General features: G+C 32.3%; 1 protein-coding gene across 3 annotated transcripts; it reads right to left on the bottom strand.

Moving 5' to 3' along the window:
* Positions 1–2,732: 2,732 nt before the first annotated feature.
* Positions 2,733–13,725, bottom strand: lqfR (clathrin interactor lqfR). 3 transcript variants are annotated; one of them, XM_018536890.1, is made up of 9 exons: positions 13,510–13,725; positions 9,971–10,050; positions 9,760–9,881; positions 9,198–9,574; positions 8,875–9,085; positions 8,226–8,751; positions 7,951–8,091; positions 4,035–4,268; positions 2,733–3,786 (listed from the first exon to the last, which is right to left on the bottom strand). In XM_018536890.1, exons 1-9 carry the CDS (start codon positions 13,548–13,550, stop codon positions 3,695–3,697), a joined length of 1,824 nt encoding a protein of 607 aa, XP_018392392.1. In that variant the 5' UTR covers positions 13,551–13,725; the 3' UTR covers positions 2,733–3,694. The 3 variants fall into 3 exon arrangements, with proteins under 3 accessions (XP_018392392.1, XP_018392393.1, XP_018392391.1); XM_018536891.1 differs by having other exon boundaries at positions 2,733–3,783; XM_018536889.1 differs by lacking the exons at positions 2,733–3,786; positions 4,035–4,268 and adding an exon at positions 4,774–7,598.
* Positions 13,726–13,843: the final 118 nt, after the last annotated feature.

Raw genomic sequence — 13,843 nt, 5'->3', positions numbered from 1 at the left:
AAAAAAAGTGATATTACTGCGGTAGTTGTTTAATTGTTGCGTTGTAAGTCTGGAAAAAATTTTCGGCACGTGATTGGTGACTACATACGCGGTATATAAATTCACACATTATAATAAGCATAGTAATCTAGCTTTGACCGTAGAGGCTTAGTAAATCGTAAATTATTACGGTTTCCCTATTCTTGTTAATAAAAATTTAATGTAATATTTATAAGAAATATAAACAAATATTCGTGTTAAGTATTTTTTACATAACAGTATTTTTATAAAACAAAAAAATGCTTGCCATGGACTTACCTACTTGCATATCGAACAAATTTTAGAGATTCTTCGATTAATAATAGTAAAGTTTCCGCTCACATTTAAAGCAGAGTTGCCCGAAATAGCAGCTCGTGCTCCGTCTATATGTCGTTGCCTTAAATAAAATATCGCTAAAATCGAGAGCTATTAAGATTTCCGTTCGCCATATTGGTTTAATCATTTTAAAATTCCAAATTTGAATCCGGATTCGAGATCAGCAACCCCGAAAACCTCCTAGGGTGCAGTCACATGGTGTCAGAAATAACGGAACGGAACAGTAACGGAACATTGATAGAAAAGAGATAGAACAATCCTATCTCTTTTCTATCAATGTTCCATTCTCATTCCGTTCCACTATTTCTTTCTCCATCGGGACGCACCCTAATACAAAGTCTCACCGAAATCGGAGGACTCTATCAGCCTCAACGAAAAGAGGCTTTAGGCCAGCGTATAACATGTTAATTTTAAGATAGGATAAAACAGAAGAAATTTAATAATTTCTATTTTTCCTGCTTTTACTATTTATATTTGAGGAACAGGAAGAGGTAATTGTAAATAAAAAAAAGTAAATGGACATTTATAATATTATGTGTTAATACCAGCACCAATTAGCATTTAATAACGATAAGTCCGTAAAATATAGATATAAATACCTAAACAATAATTGTACAATAAAATTATTGATTCTAGCGAAGTCTCAAGGTCTCACAAATCAACTGGGCTATTTAAATCGGATCATATATATAAATACTATAAGCAATGTATCCTGCCATGGTTCACAATTTACATTGAAGAATTAATAATCGTTGATTGGATCAAATATAAATTTTATATGAACTCGTATATTTTACACATCATATTCGATTATGTGTATATATATATATATATGTATATTTTTTTTAATACGCGCGACTAATATTGATATGTATCAGTATATCCTATAAATTCCGAATTTATATATTACACAAGATATTTATACAAAACGTATTAAGAATTTTATTACCGTAAATTTTTATCTGTATTTCAATTTTCAAGGTTTTTTTTAAATATTTTATAAAATAAAAATTTAGAGAATTTGTAACGGTGTCAATTCAATTAATCTTAGATGTCATAAACAATATTATCGCGCGTAAATAATACAAGAATGAGAGTTACAAATAAAGAATAATAATTTATATTGCGCAAAGTATTGCAGAGTTCGCTAGCTACAAGGAAAGTAATTTCAATAGGTGCGATTTCGCGATTTGTGTTAACTTGTTTTTACAAAGGGTTTTATAACATTAAACTGTACATGCACCCTCGTAATAACACTTAATAATCAATTGATTCTCTATGCATTGAATTGACTAAAACAACTTTTCTCTTTTTATAATATTTGTACAATATATTTTCATATTTGAAAAATATATCTCCCTGCCTATGTTGTTAAACATCTTGCCTCATATAAAATGCTCAAATAATGGAAAATGTAAAGGATTTGCCTTTACATAATTCAGTCTCTGGTACTCGCGGGAAAGTTTCTCTCTAGCGTATGATCTCTTGGTATCAACTTTATAGGGCAAAACTAAACAATTGGATAACTATTCAACATGATACTTTTTTCTATGTAATTACAGAATGGCTTCTATTACATCAATTGCTTCTGAGATCTTCAATACCTCGTAACGCTAATACTACATTGTATACTTTTTGTAGAAATAGATAATAAAAACCATTCTTATAACATGTGTATAACGTATGATTAGCTTTGCTGAGTTTGAAAGTTCAACTTGTAAATTTTTGCCTGCTTATTGCTGTTAAAAATCGAAAGATAAATGCCAAGCACCTTTCTCTCTCTTTTTTTTTTTATCAATATATGTATATACATTTGATGCATACACACCATAATTTTAATAATATAAATTCTTTATCATAAAAAATTTATGCGATAAGTAACTTAAAATATCTTAATATCATGCAGCAAAGATAAACTAAATTAAAAATAACAACGTGTAATGTGAATGTAATTATATGTATAACACAATAATGATATATTAATTGCTGCTTAGAATTAATTACAATGTGATGATAATTCCATAAACATTTATGTCGAAGGATATGCATTATTTCATTGTTAGTAAGATTTAATCAAATGCTAACGGTTTTTTGTCGCTCAGTTTACGATAATTATATAATATCATATGTAATAATAAAGATCATTTCTTTTAATTTGTATTAAAATTACGCAATTAGTGAAGCCTTAAACAATTCATATTGGATAATCACGTATGAATTGATGTTGAATCGAGCACGACAGTTTTCCTATACTGATTTCGTGCATAAGATTCAATTCAATTCAGTTTTTCACGATAAAAGAAATGCTAAAATATATTTTCCTATCTATACATTTTTTTTTTACGAAAGAGAATTAATAATCGTAATTTCTCTTGCCGTAATAATCGTAAGAGGGAAGCACTTAATAATATCTCTCCACTAATGATTCATTTTTTCTTCACGCAAATCCTATGCTGCCATCATTTTTACACATACATAGTTTTAATACTACTGCAATGATTATTTTTCACATAGTCTATTAATTATAAAAGCATCAACTTCCGCATTGTGTTCATGTTCCAGACAAAATACACATGATGAGAAGTTAACGCTAATTAGATTATGCTCTTCCGAGTTTTTTTTCATACAGTATGTATATATTTTTATGATACACACATTTTATCTATAAGGCATAATCCCAATTCTTCCAAGATTAATATACATTATGTATAAAATACACATACGGCAATAATTCCTGCCAAATTTGTTCCCGCATAACACACAAGTAGTATAACGCATATTACAGAAGTTACACGCATTTTTGCAAGTTACAGGAATGCTGCTTGTCGTCACTTTTGCATTAATTATTGGTTTTAGACTGTACCAAGCTGCCTCGTAATAATCAGGAAAAATGATTTGCTTGTATGTTATTTGTTATTATTGTACATTTTTCTTTTTACTATATATCGTTTTTTTTTATATTTATGTATATATATAAATATCAATTGTTAAGAATTTGTATCGTAGTATCGAGATACTTCTTACATAAATAAAAATTACAAAATACCGACATGCTTCAATTTATCTTTTCAAATTGTCTTCTGAACACACGTCTTCGACATACAATGTCTCCTAAAACACGTTATGCCTATAGAGCTGAACGCTAATAGGAAATATTTTGCCATATATTAATCGTTTAACGTTGAACCCTGTATAAACTGGAGCCCAGGAAAATGTAAGATTTATTATCGTTAATTTCAATTAATCGAAATAAATAGTGATACGTTTCTATGTAAAACTTAAATTTTTGCATATTGTGCCTCGAGACTTTGTGTTCTAGACTGAACTGTCCGATAATCCTTTATTGGAATGCAGGAAAGAACGTTGCATTGGGTTGCTGCTGCTGATTCTGTGGTAGAGATTGCACCGGTGACATATACCCCATTCCTGCTGCTATAGGCATACACAATTTTATTTTTACTCACTCGCACTCTAGCGATTAATAGAGAAGCGTGAGACGGTATTCAGACTGTAATAGCTAATTTAAAAATCATTTAAGATTTATAGAAGCGATTGCGAACTTTTATCAAACGTAACGCTATCTCGATTTATCAATCAGAAAACAGTAATTTTATTAATACAGTACTTAATTAAAAAGGGATTTTTATAACAATCTAACGGGTCGTTAAAGAATTACTTACGTCCTATTTTTATCTGATGTTGTGGGCTATTACTAGCCAATTGGTTCATCGTCGGTGCTGGGCCAGTTTGTTTTGTTTTACTACCCATTATGTTATCGAGGTCGATATTCAATCCCGAACCAGCCCAAGTCGAACCGACTTGCGTAGAAGACGTCGTATTACTAGACGTTTGATTTCTAGTATTGATGGATGTAGGTGGAAGAAGATTCGTGACGGGCGACAATCCGACCGATCCTAAATATGACACTAATTTTAATTCGTAGCATGCATTGTAGTTATCTCATATCTGTATAAGAATCTACATATAAATTTTATGTTCCAGCATATACTTAAAACCAATTTAATATATTAAAATTTTTAGGAGAAAATATATTTACTTTATTTGATATTATATATAAAGTATTTAAATTAATTAAACATTGTATTACAAAGCAATTTTTTTATGTCGCATAAAATCTAAATATGCGTTGAACATTTTACCTATTTATGGAAAATAAAATGCTTTCAATATTTTGTATTTTATGGAAAATTAAATACAAACAACACACGATACATATGTATATATTATATATTAAATTAATAATTGATAGACGAGTATCAACTAAAATTACACTGATAACAAAAACTTTCTTATATTTAAATTACACACATAATCTATTTCTATAATTTGTAATTTTCGCAAATAGAAAAATGAAAAGTTCTATGTAACAATATTGTATAATGATTGATTGAATCTCGATCAATCTACACACTTAAAAGTAGAGCTTATGATCAAATTGATGAAGGATAACACTTTCGCGTTTAGGGCTCTGCAATTTGCATCATGTTCGCCATTAACAACGTTTTGTGATAATAGAAGCCATTCTCTGATTTCCATCAAGGGTTCAAACAATTCGTCGAGGATGGCATCTTTTGGTACTGCAATAAGTACAGATCCGATATTTTCTGTAACGACTAATCTCACTGGCGCTTCATTATGATTCCTCACTGTCCACATAAGCTCCAGTATTTCTTTGCCCATTTTTGATGCTAATGGACAATTTTGTGCCGCTAACATTATAGCAGACAACGTTTTCAGGAAACGTAACAATAAAATATTTTCCTGATCCGAATAAATTCTTAAGCCATTAAGTTTAAGGACATCACGACGACCAAAGCCGTGCAAAAGCGGATAGAAAAATGCAGATGCTATATTTCCAAAGTAATTAATGTATAATTTGGGAGATTTAGAATTATGTGCAAATCGTCTTGTACGCGATGCAATTCTTTTGTCGACAATTTCTTGCCAATTCATAGATTGATCTCCTGACGCTTCTAGATCAATATCGAAGTCTTCGTCGTACCATACTTGTTGCCTCTTATTTTCTTGTGTATCGATAAAAAGTGATATACGGCTTGGAATTCGTTTCTTCTTAATCACCGTATCCATGGTAACATCGGTATTATCTGTACCTTCGATATCTATTTTTGATAACTGCCTAGCAGATTCGGCTAATATATCCAAGAACAGTAAGCGATGACTCAGTGAGTACTTCCCCGTATCTTCATAAAACTCTTTACAAAGAAATTCGGCGCATTCCTTCGGGCGCACAGTTACAATCGCTACGCAACATTTGAAAATCACAAGTTCAAAATTCTCCATGTAAGACTGTTGCTTCAATGTGACGAGAAGCTGCAAGAGTTCTAGCGCGAAAGATACATCGTCGTTCGGTAGCTGTGTTAATATTAGCTCTTCGCAGATCAGTAAGGATTCAGAAAAAACGTCGGGATTGGAAAAAGTACGTTCATCCGTTAAATTATCACGTAAATCCCGTAAGTACATCGGGCGTATCTTACTAAGCGGTTTGTCGTCATTCATATCGTAAGGGACTAAGTCATCGTCACTATCCAGATCTGAATCGCCATCGCGATTTGGCTTCGCTTGTCGATTCGTTTCATTCTTTTTCGTTACATTATCTTTTGTTGCGCTGGTTTTCGACAGGTGTGTATTCTCTTCAATTTTTTCGTTTGATAGATTTTCAACGGCGGGTAAAATATCGCAGTGAACGCCTAATTCATAAATCTTCCTGCTACTCATAGAATCAAAAACAATATTTTCGACTGTTAAATCACCGCTTCGCTCGTATTGCTCTTCTACATGTAAAATCGTTGCAAGCGTATTTAAATTCTTTAGAGATTGAAGTAATTCTAATACTTGCGCAGGCATAGTATCGTATTCAAACTTTAATTTCGGTGCATTATCGGTATTACATAAAGAATTTATGCAAATTTCGGCGGCCATCATGCCTATCGCTCTTAAAGTTATGTTTGTACACTCGAGATGAATAGATAATCCAGAAAGCAACAGTTTTTGACACTGATCTCTTTCACTGCGACTTAAAAAATCTTTACAAGTTTTTACAGACAGAACAATCAACTTCGTAATGTATTCGTGCTGTTCCACAGATACATGATTCAAAATACTTTTATCCCTCCAAATTTCTAAAAGCTTAATTAGTAACTCTGATAAAATATTTTTATTCGAAAAAGATGATAGATAAGAAACCAAATTTATAAGCAGTTTCTCTTCCTCGTAATAACGCATTAAAGGAATTTTGGTTGTTAAAATATATTTCCAATTCGATTCCATTAATAAATTTCCGAAAATGGGACGTACACCGAATTTAGAATCGCAACGTTTCAGGAACAAAACAGCTATGTATTCAATGGCGACTGAATCCAATTCGCGAAATATATCTTCAACTAGACGTCGCTCGTTCTTTTTGTTTTCGAGACACCATTCTTCTACAATGTCGGCAAAGAAAGTAAAATCGCACGGTTTCAAACTAACTACGATCTTGCTGATTAAAAGTGAGAGTACAGATGTTCTCAGTTTAATATTATGTTTATATAACTCATTAATAAACGATATCACACAAGATATGTGAAAACAGAGTATTTTCACATAAACTTGCGGCATGTAAAATTTAGACGTGTTAAACTGCAGTTTGTTTGATACACGACTGGGCAACGATATCAAAAGTTGTATTGTATTTTGCAAAGTTTGATCAAGTTCTTCATTCTGCATGTGAGATCGCACTTCGTCTCTACATGCGTCCAATATCCCCGAAAATATCGCCTCGCTCTTTAATAGATTGGTTAATAACATTGAAACAACGTGAATCTTCTTCTCATCCTTGGACTCATTTAAAGCAGTAATTAAAGCTCTTAAAGCTTCCGATAATATGAAAATCGTTGAACCGTCGATGATTATCAATTTTTCGATCAACGGATCTAGGCCATCTTCACTTAATGGCCAATCACGATCAAATTTACCGATTATCTCTTCCAAAATTCTTCCATATAATATAGCATCCACTTTTGCATCAAAATCAATACCACTGTATTTTTGAGGAGTAACAGGTCCTGGTAAAAATCTGATGTAGTTCGAAATGGACGATCTTATTTTCTCCAAATCAGCATAACTTTTGATATCGCACATGGTACACAATACTTCCAATAATTGATTGGCGGCATTATTGGAGAGATTCTCGATCGACACGACGTTTTCTTCGTATTTACAAGCTGCAAGGAAAGACTATCTTGTGGGAATTACATTAGCTTCAAACTCCGCGAATATATATTTCACGCAAAGATTTCTTTCACGGGAACGCATGCGATTTAAAATTCTTATATTTACTGTCAAATAACTAATGTATAGTTAATAATATTAGAGCAGTTTAGAAATATTTTAATACATGTATATTGTTTAATCTCAGGATCTGTATAATGTTATATATCATGCACCTTATTACGGAAATATTATGTATGTTATATATAATTTATAGTTACAATAAAATACTGTTAATTACACTTGTACTGATCGTGTAATCATTAAAGAAATCAAATTACGCTTCTTAATTGCGTACATACTCACCTGCGTAATGGACAGTAGGTGTGTTGTTCATTCCTATGAAAATGTTTGAATTATTCGGACTGTTTATTCGCCCATCAGGTAACCTCATTGCTGGAGCATTCAAACTATCCAAGTCCGACAAGAGATCCGTGTTTGACGTCACTAAAAGAAATAATACAAAATTATTTTCAATAATAAATTATATGTAAAAATTCACATTATCACTTGTTAAATTAAGTTTCCAAGTTTCTGTGCAATTATTTCTACAATCTAATGACACGGACATGATTCCCTACCTGTGTTGTTATTTGTGATTTGATTATTAGCACCTGGTGATAAAGTATCAAATAAATCATTAGACGTCTTTTGAATAGCGGGGGTTCCAGTAAATGCCGTTGTGCCCGCCGTTTGCATCGTATTGGCGTACATTACATTACTATTATTCATATTATTCGCTATCGGATTATTCATAGTTGGTATTGTTACACCCATTAGATTAATTTGCGATTGCGGCTGACTTGAAGTATTAGATATAGTGACATTATTAAAGGCAGATGTGAAATCGGCAAACTCATCGTTGCTATCTTTCGTCTTAACTGTCGCGGAATTATTAAACGCACTAGTAAAATCACCAAAATCTGCGTTCGCATTTTGCGGTTGAGCAAATGATTGAGTACTATTCGCTCGTGGATTGAAATCATCATCATCTAGTTTATTATTATCATTCTGCGATTCAAAAATGTCATTTAATATATCATTTTTACTCTTCTGTTGATTTTTCGGCGATGATAAAGTATTATTTTGTTGTACTGGTGCACTATTCTGCAAACAAGAGGATACATTCAAATTAATTTATAATTATCAGGTATGTATATAGTTACATGTTTTTTATATTACATGCAAGAGATTTACAACAGCAAAATAAAACTCATTCCTTAAACTTACATTAGATTGTTCTTTTCCATAATTCGCTGCTGCTCCAAGATCTACTTTTTTCATAGTTCTTGTTGTCCGCGCCGGGGATGTATTTGTAGAAGGTATTGATGTTTGAGCAGATTTCCCAATTTGATTTATATTATCCAACGTATCTCTATATTCTCTTCCACTTTTCTTTGGACTAGTATCATTATCCGAGTCTTCTCTTTCACCATCGTCACTGCAATATAAAAATGTAAAAATTACATAAAGAAAAATATTTTTTTTCAGCTATAGTAAGTTTCTTTTTAAACTTTCACATATAACAAGAAACGCAAATGTTATATAAATACCTGTTATTTGCATCCTCAAATCCTTTTCCGCGATTATCCCAGTCGTTATACGTCTCTACACCAGATTTATTCCACTTGGGATTGTCCATCCATCTGTCACCACCCCCAAATCTCATTCCCATCGCTTCGCTCGATAAACCAACATATTTATCTTTATTTTTCTTAGCCTTCTTCCTTTCCTCCCTAAGTTTATCGTCGTCTTGGATAAAATCAATTAATTCCCTAACTTTATGTCTAATGTTTATTCCTTGATCCTTCCCGAATTCATCGATACACGTATAATTTTCTAAAGACCTGAGGTCATATATGTGCTCGCGTGACGATGTGACAACCCGTTCCGAGCCATTACGAACTAAGTAATTAAGGAGGAGCAATGACTGTGAAAAAATAAAGATTAATGAAACAAACTAATAAAGTATGGAAAGTAAAACGGATTTATATTCATATACATTTTGTTCATTATTTTATATATAACGATTCTGTCTTCGATATCTTCCATATATAAAGTTTATTGTTTTTTCTTAAATGTGAGGCAATACTTATAAAGAAAACGATCGTGTACCTTGTACGTTCGTCGCCAGTTTCGTTTATTCTCTTGCAACATCCTTTTCCAGAGCATGGACATCACTTCTGGAAACTGCTCGTACGTGAATGTGGCCTGAGCCAGTTCTTGCATCATTGCCCCTTAAAAAGTAATGCCGTATAATTAATTTACAGGTGTTCCATGTAAAAAGTACATGGTGAAACTGCATTGTCGGAAGCACAGATCGTACCTGTGGGACCCCATGCATCGTCATTAGTTGCTTCCCGAACTTTGGCCTCTGTTTCCGTATAATTCATTACGACATTGGTCCTACAAATGCAATATTTCATTGTAATGTATGTTTAATTTGTACGTACAAATGTGACGTATGCAAAACCATAAATTGTCCATTATCAAATTAAAGAAATGATAATAATGTCATATTACACTTGTCATATCACGAATTACTTGGTAATAATTTTCGCAAAAAGAAAATTTTCTGATAAAGTCGAGTAATATCTATCGTTCGTATATGTATACATGAACATACGGAGATCGTTCATATCTTCGATCACAATTAACTTTTACAGCGAAAGGATTACAATGATAATCTTCCTATTATTAACGATACACTCTTTATAAAGAATAATTAAGTATAGGTACAGTAAACGATCTCCCCTCCCTCTCTTTTTGCCTATACCTTAGTTTGGTCTGCAAACACAGCATAGCGTATGTGTAAAGCACATTCATGCGAGAACAAAAGTGCATAGAGCCGTGAATTACGTAAATAATTACAGTTTAAAGTCATTATGTAGCTTTGCGAGTATCTCATGCGGCTTACTATGTCGGTAATTAGAGATTAATTTATCAAGATTACTAGTTCGCGGACGTAATCACACACACACAACTGACGAACTTTATTTATTAAGATTATATTAATTCAATGCAGCTCTGTATATCGATCGCATATCGTTTTAGATGAGTATAATTAAGTACGAGACTGTAAGAAATGTCTGTATTCCAAGTTAATATAAACATTTCTTACAATTACATACTCAATCAGATTTATCGATTTAAAAACAAGTTAATAAAATTGTTAACAAAAATTAATTATTAATTAATAGATATCAATATAATATTAATATAATTATGACTATTAATTTATTACAGGATTATTTTTCACAAATCCCTCATTCTAAAATTCCATAAATTTTCTTGATTTTCAAAAAAAAATTTCATGATATTTCCTGAGTTTCAACACTTTGACATTTTATTTTCGTCTTGACATGAAAACCGTTAAATATTTTGTTGAGAGATCAATTTAGCATAGCAATGTAAATTACTATTAATGTTACCGACACTGTTTATATTTTTAATCGTTAAGTTGATACTTTGATAGTTCCAAAATTGCATAAGTGTGATATACGTACATTAAACTTCTTTAAAGCCAAGAATTGTTTTACAAAAAATTTTGAAAAATTCCGTAATTTTCCCCCGCCGATTTTTCTACTTCGTTTTCGATCTCTGATAATTATCTCTGATAATTCCCTGATTTTTATGGCAATTCTATTAATATCTTTTGACTTTCAAAAAAAAATGTTACGTCAAAATTTTATTCGGAGGATGTAATTGTTAAATAAAAAAACAACGATTATTAATTCGCGCGCGATTATTGTTTCAAAGATATTAGTAATTACTCACAGTATCAGTGCATCTATAGTATAAAATTTTAAGTAGGCTCATTCTCTATATCACTTTCACTTATACAATATGATATCGCTTTCAACAAATAAACATACAAAATAAAAATATGAACAGAAATTCAAATTTGCTTTTGTATTAAAAGACAGAATATAGAAATAAAACTTTGCAAGGATAAATTTCTAATTAATTTTCTTAGTTTGTACAGAAAAATTGTATTGTTTTTATAGTAACATCTCCATTCAAGTAAATCGTCAGAGTGATTGTTTAATTTTGATAATTGAATAACATCAGCAAATAAAAAAATATACAAAATATAAAAATATATATAAAGATTCAATTTTGTTTTTGTATTGTACAAGATAGAATACAGAAATAAAATTTCGCAAGTATAAATTCAAGTGTTGTTAAATTATACGGAAAAATTGTTTTATTTTTATTATTAATAATTCTATTCAAGTAAATCGTCAAAGTGGTTATTTAATTTTGATAATTAAATAACATCAGCTTTTAAAAAATGAAAATATAAAATATACCGAAATGTATGTATATAAATAAAGATTCAGTTTCGCTCTCGGTTTCGCCTTTGTATTAAAAGATAGAATACAGAAATAAAATTTGACAAGACAACTCGACGTTGTTAGTTTAAATGGAAAAATTGTATTGTTCTTATTGTTAATATTTTCATTTAAATCAAAGTAGCCGTGTAAATTTGATAAATAATACATTTATCGGACCTTCATAAATATTAGCAAACGATGGTCTTCACGACTCGTGGATACTCTTTCATATACTCTTAAAGCAAATACGAAGAATGAAAGAGTATACAATCGAAGACTTTCGTAATTCTAAACGAGTATTCAAGTGCGAACGATAAGAATCGGAATGTCATATCGCGTGAATAAACTTTTCTATCGTGGGTATCTCGCGTGCTCGCGGCAATAAATAAATGAGTTTATTTCATCAATCGCGGATATGTTTAAGTAAAACAAATTGCGAAAAGTCCGCGTATAGTCTTAATAGCTTTGATTTAAAAAGAGTCATTAACCCTTTCAGACTCGAAATACATTATAATATATACACCAAATTTAGAAACATTTTTCATGTCGAAACTTAAATATATATATTGAAAAAATAATTCAAATTTCGAAAAAAATTAATTGTTTAAAATGAGTTACTTATTAAAGCGCTCTTATAAATGAAAAAAAAAATTAAATCTTTTTAAACTAATTTTTTCATTCTAATGGTTTCTATAAGTGTTTCTAAACTAAATCTTTTTAAATTTTAATTTGGTTGAATTTAATTCAGATCCTGAGGTTAAAATCGAGAGATAATTCAGCGGGAAGTAAAGCAAACTGAAATAAACCAGCGAATTTGCGATTCGAGATTTCAATGTTAAAAAAAATATTTGGCGAAAAGAAATGCGCAAAACATATGAGAAATAAAATATTAAAGTGGCTCGAATTGTTAAAATACCTATCAATTTCTCCCGCAATTTCTTCTCTACGTAAATTCTTAGATTTTTAGCAAAGCGTCCTAATCTTCGATATTTAACGTCGAATGCGAGGAAAATTTGAAAAGAATAAGTAAAGGCTTCGAAAATCGGGGAAGAGCAAAACTTCGCGAAGTGTTTCAACGAAATAAATACGCGACCATCGCGAGGAAAATGAGGAAAGTGGTCGAGGAGAGGGAAGAGGGGGAGACCCGTGCCATCCGTCGTCAATTCCACAATTGTTTTTCGCCTCGTTTATCGCGCACACCTCAACATCGAATCTCAAGGTCGCGCGTCATAAAATTATCCACGTCGTTCCAGTTTTACGAGTTCCTCTCTCCTCTCGCTCTTCGAGGATTTTCGAATGTAACGTCATCCGTTTTCCCACTCGTGATAGAACGCGCGTGACACGTTCTCGAGGACAATCCTCACGGAGCGTATCGCGCACGATTTTTCAACTCGCACAATCGCGTGGGGAACATCGAGTTGGAAGTGCGAGGAGCCGAGAGAAACGCAGGATAGAAATATGCCTGAGAAAACAGAGGCGAGACAAGGTTAGAGGCAGAGGATATCTCAGGATTAGCTTTGCGACTTACGCCTTGTCCATCAGCTCCCGCATTTTCCACATGTTCATCATGTTGCTGTTGTCGCTGCGCGACGGTTTTCTCGCGTACGATCGTAATTCTCGACACGCGAATAGTCTCCCGACAAGATCGTTATCGGCGGTACGTTCGCTGAACGTTCACCAGATGTTTTCCGAAGCATCTGATAACCACGACGGCCGAACGGAACGTCACCAGGCGGTAGCCATGTTATCCCTTCCACGTTTGCTGGCATGCACCTCGCCGTGGTCACAGGTGTCTCCCATGATCGCGCCACAAATGGCCTTCTATCAACACTACCAGAGGGTGTGTCGGTGCGATTTCACTT

The sequence above is a fragment of the Cyphomyrmex costatus genome, unplaced genomic scaffold, assembly GCF_001594065.2.
Source record: "Cyphomyrmex costatus isolate MS0001 unplaced genomic scaffold, Ccosl1.0 scaffold161, whole genome shotgun sequence".
Taxonomy (NCBI): Eukaryota; Metazoa; Arthropoda; class Insecta; order Hymenoptera; family Formicidae; genus Cyphomyrmex; species Cyphomyrmex costatus.
The sequence above is the reverse complement of the archived record's forward strand: the minus strand, read 5'-3'. Positions and strand labels throughout refer to the sequence as shown.

Coding starts and splice junctions, on each gene's coding strand:
- lqfR (XM_018536889.1), bottom strand. CDS start 13,550: ATGATGAACATGTGGAAAATGCGGGAGCTGATGGACAAGGC. Junction 9,575..9,759: donor ACTGGCGACGAACGTACAAG/GTACACGATCGT, acceptor ATTTTTTCACAG/TCATTGCTCCTCCTTAATTA. Junction 8,092..8,225: donor AATCACAAATAACAACACAG/GTAGGGAATCAT, acceptor TATTTCTTTTAG/TGACGTCAAACACGGATCTC.